Source organism: Furipterus horrens, unplaced genomic scaffold (assembly GCF_987537825.1).
Source record: "Furipterus horrens unplaced genomic scaffold, mFurHor1.1.pri manual_scaffold_12, whole genome shotgun sequence".
Lineage (NCBI taxonomy): Eukaryota > Metazoa > Chordata > Mammalia > Chiroptera > Furipteridae > Furipterus > Furipterus horrens.
In genome coordinates, this window is record NW_028327182.1 from 24,992,915 (window position 1) to 25,010,811 (window position 17,897).

The 17,897-nt window shown below is 32.0% G+C and overlaps 1 protein-coding gene across 2 annotated transcripts in view; it reads left to right on the plus strand.

Annotated features, from left to right (window-relative positions):
- Window positions 1–17,350, plus strand: part of KLHL1 (kelch like family member 1) — a 323,324-nt gene extending 305,974 nt beyond the window's left edge. For both annotated transcript variants that reach the window (XM_090257994.1, XM_090257995.1), the window contains 2 exons: window positions 9,909–10,080; window positions 16,261–17,350. In XM_090257994.1, the coding sequence (XP_090114120.1) occupies window positions 9,909–10,080; window positions 16,261–16,320 (232 nt within the window). In that variant the 3' untranslated portion in view covers window positions 16,321–17,350. The remainder of the gene's footprint in view (window positions 1–9,908; window positions 10,081–16,260) is intronic.
- The last annotated feature ends 547 nt before the right edge of the window (window positions 17,351–17,897 follow it).

Genomic DNA, 17,897 nt, shown 5'->3' on the forward strand with positions numbered 1-17,897 from the left:
TACAGATTACTAGATAGATAGGTGACTGATAGATAAGTAGAGAGATAATAGAGAAGTGAATTATAGGTAGAAAAATGGAGGATGGATAGATGCTTGGATGGACTAAAGGAAAGTCATATAGATAGATATATTTTTATTTGTTATTTCTTTGCATCAATAGCCAAAAATTTTTTCAAGTGGTCTAAAATATGAAGTAACTATTTGTATATTAGTTAAAAATTCTATCATTATATCTGGTCATTCAAACACTATTAAAATATAAGTATCACAAATTTTTATATATTATTTACAATAAACATAAAACTTATATTAAAACTCTACCAAAATCTACTTCAGTAATATCAGAAAAAGTCATCTAAAACAACAGAATTTAATATCCAGCAGTGAAATACATTGACCAATCTTTTATCATCTTTATATTATTGTTAAAAAGAAAATAATTTAAGATTTTTTCCTCAGGTATACAAGGATAAATGCATTATTCATTTAAATAAATAATCACTTTTAAAATACCAAAATATTAATATATAAGTTAACAGTGAAGTTTTGAATTATTTCTTTTAATTTCTCATTTTATGTTATTGATTCAAACATAATTCAAGAATTGTAGCATATCTAAAAAATAAGAAAAGATGAAGGAGAGATTTACTTTTTATTTAAATTATGGATACTTATCAACTCAAAACCATTTCACTTTACATGTGACCCTAAGTAGCAGGACTGCTGTAGCTGAATCAAAACAGGACACACATCCATAAACATTGTGTGGGAGATCTTGTATTGAGCAATATATCCTGACCAGAGAATAATTTGTATATTGAGGCTGAATTTGAAAGTAAGAAATATTGTCTTAGATTTCAAATTATTTTAAAGATTTTACAGTAGTCCCTCTCTTTATCGCGATTCACTTATCGCGGCCTCACTGTATCACAGGATTTTTAAAAATATTATATTTAATTATTTATCACCGATTTTTTGCTATATCACGGAATTTTGTGGTACTGTATACGGATGTTGTTAAAGTTACATAGGTTTAAGAGTATAGAATAAATGTAAGGTTCCTACTTCATGAGGGGGGTGTCTAGAACATAATACCCGCGATAAGTGAGGGAGTACTGTATATTCTTTTTTTATCTTCATTTGGGGTTTATTGATTTTTAGAGAGAGAAGAAGAGAGAGAGAGAGAGAGAGAGAGAGAGAGAGTGCCATTGAGAGACATCTATGTGAAAGAATAAAGGCAATCAGTTGCCTCCTATACATGCCCCAACCAGGGATTGATCCCTCAACATTTCAGCTTAGGGACTACACTCCAATCAATTGAGCTGCCCAACCAAGGCATAAAGTTTTTTTACTCCTAACTTAGGTAGTACTTGTGGCAAGTGTCTTGGAAAATCAGGAGAAAGATGATAAAATAAAAAAATTTCATCAGTAACTTTGACAAATTTATTTATGTAAACTGATGTCTACGTTTGATTATTTTACTGTTTTAAAATATATTTTTAAGAAAAGATAAATTTTAGCCAAGTTTCAGTCTGTTTCTTTGTCTCTTTTTCAAACTGTATGTTTAGACTCTATATCTCAGAAATATAGCATATAATAAGTGCTTAAAAAATCAGAAGAATAAATCAATGGATGGGTTAATGTGCATTTTCTGATGATGTGGGCCTTCTCATCTTAAATCTTACCATGACTTATTACGTGTCTTTTGTTTTGACGCTGATTTGGACTAACAATACTAGAACAGTTATTTTGTCTATTTACTTTTATAAATGTTGGATATACATGTTATAACCAATGTGTATTATGTATTTTACACATATTTTCCAATATTTGCTTTATATGCCGTCGTTTTATATTTCTTTAAAGGTAAACATATATTTCTTCATGAAATTGCTTACTATTGTTTGGATGATATATTTCTATCAATTCCAAAATCTTAGCGGCTTAAAACGTCATTTGTTTTCTTTCATGATTCTGTGTTGACTGGGTTCAGTTGGGCTATTACTCCACATAGTGTTGTCTGATGCTGCAGTCATCCTGGAGCTCAGCACGGCTGGGGTATTTAAGATGGTCCTCTCACAGAGCTGGCAGTTAGGGTTAGCTGTCATTTGAGAGCTTAGCCAAGGCTTTAGCCAGAACAGCATGGTTCTCTTCTACTGGACTCTTTGTGGTTTGGACATTCCACCAAATATGGTTGGGGGTCCAAGATGAGAGAGTTCAAGAAGAGGTGGCTCAAAAATGACAAACATCCCATGCAATGATTCATCAAGCCTCTGCCTGCATCACACCTGCTGAAGTTGCATTGGCCCATGCTAGTCACGGTGTGGTGGGAGTGGAACTTCTCAAAGACATCACACTAACAGGCCTCCTTCATTAGGTAGGAGCTTGTCAAGTAAAAATTTACAATTCTGTTTATATCTCATTTTATTTTATTTTTCTTTGAGACAATCCATATTTAACACCATGTCACTTTCCATTTTTCATCTTGAAATCAAATATATGTGCATCTATATTGCATCTTAATTTTATAGCTTTTCTTGTTATCAGTTGACTCTTTTATCTATTTAGTCAATGACTTAGCAAATAATATAAAATACTTGTGTCCTTTAACTCTTTTCTTGTGGGAAGTTACTGAGGTCATGTAACCTGAATCCTTTCTCAGCCTTAGAGAAGTGTTGTAGTACTTTGTGGTCCAGGGCGCAGAAGTAATTCCAGCAGATAGAATGGGAGATGGTCAGAGGGCTGCCGCTTCCTCAGGCAGGGTCAGCACTGAGGAGTGCAAACACCTTCCTTTTATTGGATTTTGCAGATACGCTAATTAACAGGGAGGGTCCAGGGATGAGCTCACAGGTGCATCCCTGGAATGATCACAAGGTACTTAAAACTTACAACAGAGGAAGTTCAAAAGGTCAACTGAAGAGAACTGCTTCCTGACAAACAAGTCTATATAGCATTCATAGACAGAAAAACAGGAAAACAGAAATCCAATCACTTACTCTTTTAAGGCTAAGGAACGGATGCACTGTTCAGAAAGCAATTAAGGTTAAACATCATTTGTACTTAGTTTTGTCTGATTTCCTTATCAGCATCAGGGAAAATGGAGTACTCAGCAAGATTCTTTTTAAGTTACAGGATGTCTTTAAGATTCTGAGGCCTGAGCAGTCAGAGACTGTCAGCACCAGCCAGTCCAGCTCGCTGCTGGGATCATTAAACACCTGGACCGAGAGGCATGTAAACATACCTCAAATCAGAAGTCTTGATTTCCAACATCAGGGAAGCCAGTCCCACAAGTCTGATCTGCAGCCAGCCGCCCTTTTCAGGTGGCACTGACTTTGTGGGCCTCCTTGCAGGGTGGAAGGGAGCACCAAAAGACACCAAGGTCTACTGATCACAATACGGAGTCTCTAAGGCCTCTGCAGCTAGGCCCATGGAGGCAGATAAGCCATGCAGATATGTGGTAGTGAAAAAGCTGAGTCCATTAAAAAAGTTACTAAGAAAATGATCAACTTCCATATATTTATGTTTTATCAAACCAACTCTCTTCTAAGAGAATACAAATAATTTAACATTTTTAGGGTAGATAATCATATGTTTGAAATGAAAATGATTTTCTCTCCACATTTTAGTTTAGTATATATAATATTTAGAAAAAAAAACTAATTGTACTTCAGTATTGATTTCCCTTATAGACAGTATTTTTAGGGAATAGGGGATATTTACCAAAATTTACAATTTCTGACCATAAAATAAACATCAACAAATTTCAGAAGCTTGAAACCTCATAGAACATGTTCTCTGACCAAAGTAGAATTGACCTAGAAATAAATAAACATAATTTTTTTTAAGTACTCAACTATTTAAAATTAGGCAATATACTTCTAAATACCACAAGGATCAAATTAGAAGATATTTTGAACTGAATGATAGTGAAAATATGGTATATCAAACTCTATGGAATGTAGCTGAAAAAAATCTTACAGAGAGGTGTACAGACTTAAGTTCATGTATTTAACAAATTAAAAAGCAGAAAGGCAAAAATTTCAGCTTCAACCTCAAGAAGTTATAATTATAATAAAAGTGAAAACTTAAATATAGGAGTAAGGTAATAATGATAAAATCATATTAATAAAATAGAAAAATATAGCATGCGAGAGAGAAAATTTAAAGGAAGCCCAAGCTGTTTCTTTGAACATTTGCAATAAAATTTATAAACTACTTGTTAAATTGTCAAAAAAAAGAAAAGAAAAAGTACCTTTATAAGAAATGTAAGAGTAGACTTCACTGTATATTATGCAGACTATATAAAGAAACCATTTGAACATGTTTATACCATTATTTGAATTGTTAGCTAAAATGAACAAATGTGTTTAAAAATACAGCTATATAATTATTATAAAAGAAAAAACAAGAGAAAGAAAAATAATGCTGGTTAAACTCTCTCAGGGGCATATATGAAAATATCTGAAAGAAACATTAGCAAAACAAACTAAGATATAAATAGCATGGCTCAACAAATTTGAACTTATTCCAGAAATACAAGTTTGTTTTACTATAGAAAAGTGAGCCAATATAACTCAATATAGTAATAAAATAAACATCTGAATAGATGCAAAAGTAAAGATAAAACTAAACACCATTATAATAAAAAAATCTCACCAAATTTGGAAGAGAAATTAGTATAAAAATTGATAGATACTAAAGTACTTTGTTTTGAAATTTTCATTAGAATGCAAAAATAAAATGACTGCCAGTAGCACTGTTCTTCAACATTTTATAAAGTAACTAGCCAGTGATAAGTAAAAAAAGGGAAAGAAACTAACAATTGCAAAGGGATAAATAAATTGTCAATATTCAAGCTTGTATGATATATATCTAATGATAATTGAATCAGAATCTAAGTAGAAATTATTTGAGTTAATGAGTGAATTAATAAGGTTGCTGTATACTCAGTCAATATGTAAAATTAATTGTATTTCTACATGTAAGCAATAAGTAACAAAGCTAAAATAGTTTAAAAATATCTAGTAATAAATTTCACAATACATATGCAATACCACTAAAGCGAAAATAAAACATTATTGAGAAAAGCTTATGAAGTTCTAAATAAATGGAAGGGAATGTCATTTTTTTTGGATTAGAATAGTGAAAATTATAAAAATATGAATTTATTCTAAACGGACTTATGAATAAAATGCAGTCCTTATTAAATTAAAAACACTTATGGATTGTGATTATAGATAAATATACATTTAAAATTTGATGTTATAATTTAAATAAAACGAAAATGACCCTAAACCCCAAGATAACCTTGAAGAAGAAATAGGTATTAAGATTAATTATAAAGTTATTTTAACTGATCATCTCATGATACCTTGTGAGATAGTTTTCTTTACAGAAAAAATAAAATTATTTATTTTTAACACATTGTCTCTTGCAATTCACAAATTATTAAAATCAATTCAATTATAGATTGTAGAATTCATTTACTAGAAATCTAAAAACCACACTTTCGGAGCTTTTTAATTTTTTCCTTTATTCTTTCTTTGTTTCCTTATTTGTGTTGTTTTACAGGAAAACATACCTGGCTACAAGACACTTCTATGTTGTTTAATTTGCTTTTTAGTGGAATATTGCCAGTATGAATTTAGAAAAATGAATATTTTAAATTCTATTTGCTATTAAAGTAATGCTTTTATATTTAAAACAATTTTCCATTAAATATTTTAAGAAATGACCATGCTTGAAAATTAATGGTACCTCAAGAACTTCACAGGGATTTTCAATGAAAAACTAACTTTTATCCTGTGACTGCAAGTTTTCACTTTATAACCAATTTCAGCCACCATTTTATATACTAGTGCTTCTTTTGTCTGAGGGCTATGAACTTTAATAGAGTCCCTGACACAGAGCTTACACTCTGACCATGAAAGCCAAGTTGAAATGCAGGAAACAAAGAGAGCCTAAATATAAAAGTCAGCCCCCTCCTTAAACAGCAATAACAACAACAAAGGAAACCAGGGACCTGCTGCCCTCTACTGCCCCAAATGCTTAGAACTAAATTTTGTCAAAAACGTGAATTGACAGTGACAGAGTTCACTTTTAGTTATTTTTTGCAAATGTTTATTGAGATCTTTCCAGAAATTACTAGCCGTGCGATATGAAAACTAGAGACATTCATTAAAGAAGATACGAGATACAAGAAACATTGTACATGGGACAATGACATTTCAGTCCCCTTCAAAGAAGGCACCTTGGGACCACACAGTTCTCCCAATGCCATCAGCTGCCCCATCATATTTTCCTGAATCTCATAGACAGTTTTAAATCTCTTTACTTTTAAAGGTGATCTGAGGTCTGGGGAAAGCCAGGGCACCGAATCTGGGCTGTAGTGGGGCTGAGTAACCTGGGTGATTTGATGTTTTGCCAAAAAATTCTGCTCTGCACAAGACATGATGTATGAGCAGGTTCATTATCCTAATGAAGCTGCTAATCACCAGTTGCTCATAACTGTGGCCTTCTGAGGCATCTAAATAGTTTCTGCAGAGAAATGTTCAAGTTTAACGCAAAATTTGATGCGAGTTTGTTGCTCTACTAGCTCATTCATTTTAAATGTGATGCCACACAGTACACATGCTCACTCAATGGCATCTACTACCCCACTGATTAGTACAATGAAGTTGCCATTGTTCACATATGCACATTCCAATCCACTTTCCCTGGCTGCCAGGTTACATTGATGTCACACAAACCATTCTCGTTATATTAACAATGGTTAGACCTTTTCTGGACAGGTTGCATAAATCTGTGAATCCTTTCCTAAACTTAAAAAGTTTACTTCACTTTTTAGGTAACAATTTTATCTCCAAGCTGAGAGGTGAATTCATAATATTCTGATTATTAAAAAAAAAAAAAACTTAAGAGTCATTAATATGAGAACAAGCGTACCTGCTAATAGGTAATTTTGAATTTATGTTATTTTTGTTAAGATTTTATTTATTTATTTATTTTAGAAGAGCAGGGGAAGGAGAGAGAAAAAGAAGGAGGAAAGCATTGATATGGGGGAAACATTGACTGGGTGCCCTGACCAGAGCCCCAACCCACAACACAGACATGTGCTCTGAGCAGGAATTGAACCTGCAATTTTTTGCTTTTGGGAGGATGCCCAACCAGCTGAGCCAACTGGTCAGGACCTCGTGATTACTTTTTAAATATCAGTGAGAGAGTGTTTGAGAGGCAGGAGGGAGGGTGGTACTCTGTCTTGGTTGTGCCAGATATAAATTAAAAGATTATTATTACACATATAAAGTATATTACCTACCACTCATGACAGGTACTTCTAATTCAAAGATTTAGATCTTATTAAAGAATGCACTAAATCTTTTAAATTCTCTTCAGGAATTTTGTAAGACATAAGAAAAATGATATATATACTTCTTAAGGGACGATACTATTTTTTAAATGTGCACCTAAATATAAGACATCCTACTGTGTTCTTACTTTAACCTGGAACATGAGTAGTAGAGAATTGTGATACTTGCATTTCACTTGGAGTTTCATAAGCTTTCAGAAATTCATTTATAATTGCTTAGTGCACTACTGTTAGCTGTTTCTTCATTCCTTCTGCCTTTTTGCAAAGTGATAAACAATGTCTGTTTGTGGACAGTAGCTTGAAATAATTCTATGGAGTTGAATAAAAGTTAAATGATGACTAAAATATGACTTCAGCAAAAGCTGTTTAAGTAAATTGATTGTAACGAAAGCCACACTGCAGTTTATTGATGAATGAACAAAATAAAAGGCTGTTCACTGTTCACTGAAATTAAAGTATACTATACATGCTTCCGTTTAAAGTGATTTTTACTACAAAATTTTTCTGACAAAGAGTAAACAACACAGTACACTCCCTTGCACTCATTACCCAGATTCAAGAACCATCACCAATCTGACATTTTTGTTTCATTCACTCACCTTTACTGTCTTCTTTTTCTGAAATATTATTTTAAGAGATTCTTAAAAATATCATTTTAGCTGATTTCATTCCATAAACAATTTTAAATGATCAGGACATTATATTTTAATATAATTACAATGCCATTATCAAAACTAATAGAAACTTCAATAACACCTTATTAAAATCTGATGCCCAGAATTAAAATTTCCAAAATGTCTTAAACACCTTTTAATAGTTGGTCTGTCTGAATTTGGATCCAAGTAAAATCCACTCTATTTTGTTATGGGTTTAAATCACATTTAATTTATACAAGTTATTTCTTCTTATTTATTCATTATTACTTTTTTTAATTGAAAAATTCAGTCAATTATCCTGTACACATTGTATTTTATAGATTGTACTACCTGACCCCATGTGGTGTCTTTTCTTCCCTGTTTACTTTTTCTTTTTAATCTATAAATTTCAAAAGTTTATGGTACGTTTCAATATTTTAAAGAAGATTTTGATGGAATAGATTGTGTCTGTGTTTATGTGTCCACATATGCCTGTGTCTCTTTGTGATGGTTGTGTTTATTAATTGCTGTACATAAAATTGTATTTTTATTTGTTAGACAGTCTCTGCTTGGTTTTGCAGGCATTCAACCATTCTTTCATTTCATATATATCATCTATACTGTTACAACCCCTTCAACTATGGAGTGTAATTACATGTAGCATCTTGGGCAACATAAATATTCTCTATGAAATATGAATTCCAGATACTTGGGATCATTCCAACCATTTTTTTGGTAACAACCTTCTTTATTTCCAATAAACTATTGGTGAGGTTTTGGGGAGAAGGAGCTTGCCTTCTGTTTATTTCTATCTTTGTTTTAAGAGTTTGTGGGTTGAAAGCTTCAATTAGTGAAAAATAAGATTGGAGTAGAAAAGTAGCCAAGAATATATTTGCTGTGTTTGTTTAAAGAAAATAATTTCATCCAGTCTTCTTTTGTATTTACTCTCTGCAAGGTTCTTACTAGCTTTCTTGTTTCTGTATCTGAACCTGTAGTTGCAGATTAAAGGCAAAGGAGTTATTTAATCATTCATTCTTATCTGAAGTAAAGCTCATTCCCCATAGGATCCTTCAGATTTTTACCACTTAAAATATAAAATACCTGTATGTAATGTATGGTAATCAAACTGTATGATAACTAAATTAATTTTGGTCTAAATTCAATAATAATAACTTGAATCCCCCCTCCCCCCCACCCCCTCACCTTCATTCTCTTGATTTACCAATGTCTTCCTCATGGCAAATCTTGAGTTATGTCACTAAAACATAGTTCTGTTCATAGCTTCAGAAGTTTCCTGTTTTTCTATTGAGTAAATAAAAAACACCTGCTTACTCTGGGAGTCAAATATCCATAAGTTGATTAAAAAACACATTTTAGACACTGTGCTCTTTTGTACATCCTTAAACTTAACCTCCTTGTATATCTGTTTCCTTAAAGCTGGTCATGCATTTTTACTAACACTTCAGTTCTTTTACCCAAACTTCTTATTTCTTGCAAATTTAGGCTAGGCTTTCAGACATCATTTAAAGTAGACTTCAACTATGAAGTATTCCACAGTCCTCCCAGATTTTTAACAATTACTTATGTTTCATTACCATAACACTTTGCTTATTCTGTAGTAAATAGTCATTTACATATCTGACTTCCTCATGGAAAGAAATTATGTTATTCATCGTGTTAAATGATTCTGCACCTGTATAAATAAGAGCCTAGGTCTGAAGAGTCTAAACTTTAAAGTTTAGAGGGCTAGACTTTGGTGATATTAGCTCTTGAACATCTGCTCAAATAAATGAGCTTTTAGAACAAACTAGTTTTGTTTTTCATGGTATGGTTTTGAAAGGGTATCATTTATATAGTGATAGTTGAATGTAATTAGAATATGTACTACTATTCTTGCGTTTTAGATATGATCCCAAAACAGACACATGGACCATGGTGGCTCCTTTGAGTATGCCCAGAGATGCTGTTGGAGTTTGTCTCCTTGGTGACAGATTATACGCTGTTGGTGGCTATGATGGGCAGACATACCTAAACACCATGGAATCTTATGATCCACAAACTAATGAGTGGACACAGGTAAGATTGTTGCCAACATGTTTACTTTAAATATAAGACTATATTTCATTTACTTTCTTTGAAGGAGAGGGGTACATATAGTTATCTATCTAGTCAAATCACTCTGAACTCAAAGTGATTGATTTTGTCTATTGTGTTCATATTGTAAAAAATAATTAAATTAGATGTTTTTGTGTACTTTTCTCTTATGTGTGCTATACTTTAATAAAATTTATATTAAAAAGTGACATTCAAGTTTCAGTGGAATTTCCTCTTTATTATAAGTAATAACAATGAACAGGAACTGAATTTTAATTAGCTAAAACAAAAAGTAAAAGTAGAATATATTGATTCACAAAACCTTAACAAGAATATTTGATTTTAGAGATAACCGGCATAAAAGGATGGAAAACTGCAAAAATCAATTATCTGCCTCCCATTTTTGCTTGACTGTTAGGTCTGTTGTTCCCTGCTGCAGAGAAATTTTCTGTGGGGTAGAAAGTCCAAGTAGCAATACTCATAGCCATAAACAGAATATAAAAGAACTAATTTTTAAATAAGAAACAAATTGCAAAGTGCTCTGAATGGTCTGTTATATATAAAGCACTCATCCCTGGACAATCACTTTGGTCTGGAAGATGGCATGAAATGATTTGATATTAGGTGAGGCATTATCCTTGAATATACACTGTAGTTAGAGACTCAGGAACAGATTAGAATAGCTCTCATTCTAGTCATATAGCTAGAGAATTTCTGTTGGTATGTATGAGTGATGGGGGGAAAATTAGAGCAAAAAAGATTACAGTGGAAAGTACCTTTGCTATATAGCTCCTATGGCACTGTTTGTAATAGCAGGAATGGATATAGTATTCTCAAACTTCTTTCCTCCTATTCAGTTTCTCCTTTCTTCCCCTTCTTTTCTAAATACAACTCCCTTGATTGTCCCAGTTTAGATATGTGTTTAAACACAATATTTAGATAAGCTATATTTAAGTACAAAACCAAATTCCTAATGGATGCGCTAAGGTACTTACTCTTCCCTCTGGGAAAACTCTTTGATTTCAACAAGGACAGATGAAATTCAATAAAAACAAAGGAAGAAGGTATAATGAAAGAAGAAAAAATGGGAAGCATTTGAAGAACTAGGCCCTGTGATTTTCTACGTTTTACTTTAATTGTGAAAGAAGAAGCATTCCTTCTCCAAAGAGCAGACAATATAAAGGAAGCTAGTAATTATGGCACTAAAATATTAGAGCACATATTTTAAATTCTTACCTTTCTAAGTCTTTAGTGTTTACAAAGGGAGCACTGCATAATTAATGATTGTTGATTTGCTAAGGAAATACACCAGTTCAATGGAATGTACTTTAAATGTGCCACTTTCACAAATGAACATTAAATAAAAGTTTATGAACATATATATGATGTAGTATAATGTCTTTATTATATATTTCTGCTTATCATTCTTTTAAAATTGAAATCAAAATAGTACATGCTGTAATAATAAATAAAAACCTCCTAAAGACCATTTTTCCTCATCTGTATTTTATAACTCTCTTTTGGATCATATAATATCTTACAAACAGCAAAGTGGTACTTAAAAATGTTTTATAATAACTTTATTTTAGTATAATAAACATTAATGTTCAAGGTTTTATATTCCTCTAAAAATTTGCATCCACGTATTTTTATTATTTATGTCTTAAGACTCTTGAGGGACCATCAGCAGACCCACTTGAAATCCCTTTGAAAATTTGCAGGATTCCAGGCCACTAGAAAAAATAAATTTGTATTTGCTGAATAATTCCTATCTCTTTTATTTACTTATCCCATAAATGAATAAAATAAATTGTGTATCCCATTTATTATTGGTAGGTACCCTCAAATGAATAGGCATTAGCATAAACAAGCAAACTATATTTAAAAATCCATGAATGCATATTTTCAAAACTCTGCAAACTAGCTTTGGGAAATAATGGAAATATATTGAGAACAATTCCAGATTCGTGTCTTAGTTTTATAGAGAACACATGCATGCATGTATGTGTGTTTTAAGTAAATTTGACTTTGTCATTTAACGTTGAATGTCTTTCTTGTGTTTGATTTGGAAAAAAAGTGTGTGTTTTAAGACAAAAAAAGAGTTTTAATCAATTTCTCCTAGCCTGGATAAAATAACCTGTTCATGTTATATGGTCATAGCACTCTCATGCTGCAGCCATCTGCAGCGGTAAAGGGACAAAGATAGTATAACATTTACTGTCATGTCTCCAAAGACTAGTAGAGTGGCTGAAACAGGGTAAGTGATGTGTGAATGTTTCAGATATAAATTGAGAATTACTCTTGCAAGTCAGTTTGCTCTGTTGTGCATGGATTAATTTATTTGTACACAATAGATATGTAAGATACTGTGAATGAGTTCCCAAGAAGCCTGGTGAGGTATCTACGTCCTCAGCTGCTTTTTTCTGATTGGTTTCCATGGCCAGCTTTATCAGGTTATCCTCTAAGGCTGAAAGATATATCCCAGGAGGGAGAGCAAGGCAGATCATATATAAATATATATATATATATTACAACTGCAAAAATACAACTACCCAATCAATACTCAGTACTGTAGATAGATGATAGATGATAGATGATAGATAGACAAAGTTGGACCAAGGGAGAAAGAAGAAAAGCTCTCTTGAATATTTATAATGTATTTATGTAGAATTTATAATCCTTAAAATAGCACGATAAATTCTTTGGTAAGGAAAATACTTAGCATTTTAGTAGATCCCGAATGTGTTGGGTACAGGAATCTTCTTTCAGAAAATATGTAGAATGAGGGCTGACAACTGAGTAATAGTTAATCAGATGAAAATATGAGGAGTGGTTCAGGGAACAAAACTTGTAAAGAGCCACAGGAAGGAGAACAAATATGTTCCACTGGGCAAGCAATGAAGTAGTTGAGCATTGAATTTGGAGAGATAAACAGGGTCTGTGTGATCTACAGACAGAAACGTGCTATAGAATTTTCACTTTACAAAAATACTGAAAGTGAGTTAATAAATAATTTTAAACAGAAAAAGTAAATAATCAGAATTGCATTTTAAAAGAATTGCACTTTAGAAGATGTAAAAAAAATAATTAGGGGAAAAGAAGATTACAGTCAAGAAAATATGTTAAGAAGATTATTTTACTAATCCACTAGACAGTGGAAAAAATTTTCCCTCTTCCCTTCTAAGTTCTTTGATTTGTCTAATAATTCAATTAACATAAAATAGATTAACAAAAGGAAAGCAAATTTAATACTATATTTATAGGAATCTCATACAAATATGAAATTCAAAAAAGTTACCAAAGCAGAAAACTTTTATACCATTTAGACACAGAAACAACGAATTTGTGAAAAATTGACAAGACAAAGGGATTTTGACTTGAGGTAGTATATTGGTGAAGTAACAAGGTTTGTTTATACAGCATTTTTAGCCATAAATTCTGTATCTCTAGTGATAAGGCCTATTGTAATTATGGCCTATTCATAACAAAATATTGAATTTACTTCATTGTATGCCTCTCCTTAGAGTGAATAAATAACACATTTAATATAATATAATATCAATGATAGGGATGTCTTTTACCCTCCTGGCACAAGTTAAGTACTTTTCATATGGGACATTTATCTCATGATGTCAGGGCAACGGAAGAGGGCAAGAGTTTCCTTCCTGCACTGTTCTCTCTCAAGTACCTTTAAGTTAAATTAAACAACAGTAAAAGTGGAATATCTTAGGGTGTCATATGGCAGAAGTGCCTCACACACCCTAGGCTCAGTTGGAAGCTGCTCTGTCCAGCAGAGGCTTCATGACCACGGCAGAACAAACTTTTACCCAGGACATTTTATTATGTCTGGGGGAAGGAAGGTGGCTGCCTCTCTAGTGGAGAACAGCAATTAGACCTTCTTCCCTCATGCCTTTTATTGAGGAGGATACACATGAGAGATGCAAGGTCAAGATTCATGAATGATCAGTAGTTTGGAGGCATTAGGGTTACAGCTAACAATAACAGGTTACATGTACAAGTGCAGGGGGCACAGTGGCCAGTCTGCATCAGGGTCTATCAAACATCTTGACGCCACACTGGCATTAGGTGCAAGGTTTCATACATTCCTATCTAGAGACCGTTTATGTTATACTACAGATAAAGAAAGCAGAGCAAGTTCTAAAGCATAAAAGCATAATGAACATTTTTCAAATCTAATTCCCACAGAAACCCTCCAAGTGGCTTTCGGTATGTCTCACACACAGCCTTATGTTGAGACTTAAAGACAGGCACGGCCAGAATGCTGGCAGCAGTCATGCTCAGGCCAGGGCTACAGTTCCCTAAACCACGAGGAGCGGTTCCCTGCAGTGTCATATTTTTATCCTTTTCATACTCAAGATAAAATTGTAACCTGAATTAGTGTGAAGATAGTAAGTAAGGTTGCAATTAAGTTGGTTGGAGAAATATCAATAGACTTGAGTATTCATATGTAAGGTTGAGGAAGGAAAAACTAAGGGTCACAGATGTGCTCTAGGTTTCTTTTTTGAGCATAGTGGTGTTTGTGTCTTTCAATGAGATAAGAAACACATGAGGAGCATATTTCTGGAAAAGAAAGCAGAGATTAATTTTTATACATGTAAATATGAATGTATAGAGATATAGACGTAGATTTAAACTGAAACCCTTCACTCCATACTTTGTCTAAAAATGATGCATAATACTTCTCAGTATTAAAAGAACATCAGAGTCTTTTTGGGAAACTGCAAAAATATGACTGCCTAATACTCATTCTATTCCTACATAGTGGTGAGACTTGAGCACATATTTTGTAAAAGTTCTTTAGATGACTGATGCCAAACAACACTTGAAAATCATTAGAAACCAAGAGAGAGACAATGGAAAGTGTGTGCACTTTGGAGTCACACATTTCAGTTTGTTTACATTGATATTATGGGATTTACATATTGTCTCTTAACAGTGCCTCACACACCTGTCATATGAAGATAACAATTCATGATGATATTATGAAGGTGAATGTAGGAAACTATAAAAATCATTCTTGATGCACAATATTCTATCAATGTTTTCACATGACCCTTTTCTCCTCTCATTTTGAGCAACTAACTATAATAAAGACAAGAAATATTACCTTAAAGTATTTATAAAATAATGTATTAAATAAAAAAAAATTAAAAATATCATGTGAGAAGGTTTTGATCTACAAAGGGGTGGCAAGAATCAATAAGTACATTTACAGAACTAGTAGATAATGGTGACAGTTTTCATATTTAGAGAGTTAAGACCATGTGCTTTCTTAATCAATAATATAATGTATGTTTTCTGAGGTTATTATATTCTTCAGTATTTTATTTCTTACATTTTATTTACTTTTTTTCAGATTGAGATAATATCCAACAATTTCTAGTCTACCATGAAATTTTATGTGCATAAATTATTCTTAGAAAACTGTAATAAAAATCATTGAAATCAAAAAGCTCGAATTATTAAATCTTGGCTTACCACCACGGAATAAATTTTCATTACAACTCTGTAATAGTTATTGTTTTTAATATATTTCTAGCCAATTCCATATTCACTATTATCTTTAAAAACCTCAGTTGTCATCTCAATGACCATAAGATGAAATTCTTAAAATAAGCCCTATACCAATTATGATTATGGCCTATTCATAACAAAATATTGAAGTTACTTCATTCTGTGCCTCTCCTTAGAGTGAATAAATAACACATTTAATTTAGTATAATATCAGGGGAAATAACTTCAAAATGATTTCTGTAAGTATAATAGCTATTTCATATAAAATGTATTCTAATCTATCACTATAAAATATCTTCAGAAATTTGTCCATGCAAGCTCTAGAATAAATACTTTCTGGAAATTCTATAGCAGCTTTATTACACAAAAAATCAATAAATATTTCTTTCCTTTTATTAAAAAGTTCATAAGTGGTTACAGGTTTTAAGAATTTTAATATACAAGTCATTTCTCTTTTATAAATGACATGTTCATTGTTTCCATATTTGTACTACTTGTGACTAAATTGAAAGATACAAAAACATATTTATGATTTTGACTTACATAACTGTTTTGAATATATTATAATTTGTATATTTTTTCACAAAAGTAATTTTTTCCTTAAATTGTGCTTAATCTTTTCGACAGATGGCTTCCTTAAATATTGGGAGAGCAGGTGCCTGTGTAGTAGTCATCAAACAGCCTTGACTTACTTTTATTTGGAGAGATTTTATTTGCTGGCGTGGTTATTTTTATATCAGAAGGCAAAAATGAGAACTTCCTGAGATGCAAACTCTTCAAGAACAAGAATTTCTGAAGATTTACTGACTGATGTCAAAAGAGGTAGAAGATCAAACAGAATTAAAGAAAACAAGAAAATATCAAACTGCTATGGGAACAATATCTGGCCATGTATTAGTTTAGGAATGGTTACTGGTAATTTGTTTGGTATTGTAGCATACAATAACTAGAGTTACCAAAGGCTTGTTTTTCTTCAGCAATTAAAAGGAGAGACTGATATTTGTGACATGTATAAGTTCATAATTCACAATTGTTTTATAATCTGTGGCAACAGTCAAGAGGTTGCCAAGTGTAGAAGACATGATATTTCAATCTGACAGAATCTGATTGGTTTATCATTTTCCTAATCAGATGTGGTGATACCAGAAGGTACAATGATGTTTTATTAAAACAAACACATTGTTTTTTCATTTTCCTAAGCTACAAGGACAATTAGAGAAACAGATCTACGATTGTCTCATCCATTCAGAAGACAAACTTGTTCTGCTAATAATCAAAGCTGCATATATCATCAGAAGTGATGGTTGAATTTTTTTGGCAACCATATTAGCAATCTGAAGCTGGCAAACACAAAGGATTGTTTTCATTAAACTTATCACAGTGCTCTGCTTTTTGAACACACTGAGCCAAAATATCAGTACAATTATAGGCATTTGCCTTATATTGAGTTCAGTATAAGCATGGAAGCTATCCTGAATGTTATATTATCCACTGCATGTTGATATCCTTTAGAATTTTCTTTATTTAAAAACAAAACTTAGAATTTTGAAAGAGAAATCTATGATCCATTCATTTGGGATGTTAATGATCATTGTTAGAATGAAGGTGGACTTCAGATTCTCATTCCACACTTTTCAAACTTGTTACATTAATATGCATAGTATTTTATGCCAAATGTTTGTAATTGTTTAAAGCATAAAGTGGAAACATTACACAATGTCCTTAATAGATCCATGTAAATTTTAAATACAATTAATAAATGATAGAAAGTTTGCTTTTATCTGTGTATCTTTCTTTAATCAAGAAAGTCAATTTTTATTGCTTGATTTTTCAAAATTCAAAAATATATATTTTTATCCAAGTGTAAGTTTATTTCCTCTTAAATATTATGCTTAACCAAATGCATTCTTTAATTATTACTTTCTTCTGTAATCACTCACTTGAAACAGTTAGGGTTGGAGCTTAGAAAACACACATACCATAATGAGACTGCTGATAAATATGTATAGGATCCAGAAAAGGCAAGAAAATCCATCTTTTTGAGTCACTATTAACCATGGAATTTAGTTTTATTATTGGGTGGAAAAAGAGGTTGAAATCTAATAACCAGAGAAAATATTAATAGTTTGTTTCAAGAAACTGTTAGTAAATCTGAAGTTTCCCAACATGAACATGGGGTCAAATATTTTAGTCAGATTTTTCCAGAAAAATAATGTCATTATAAGTATAAGATGCTAAATAAATATCAATGATTAAAAATAAAC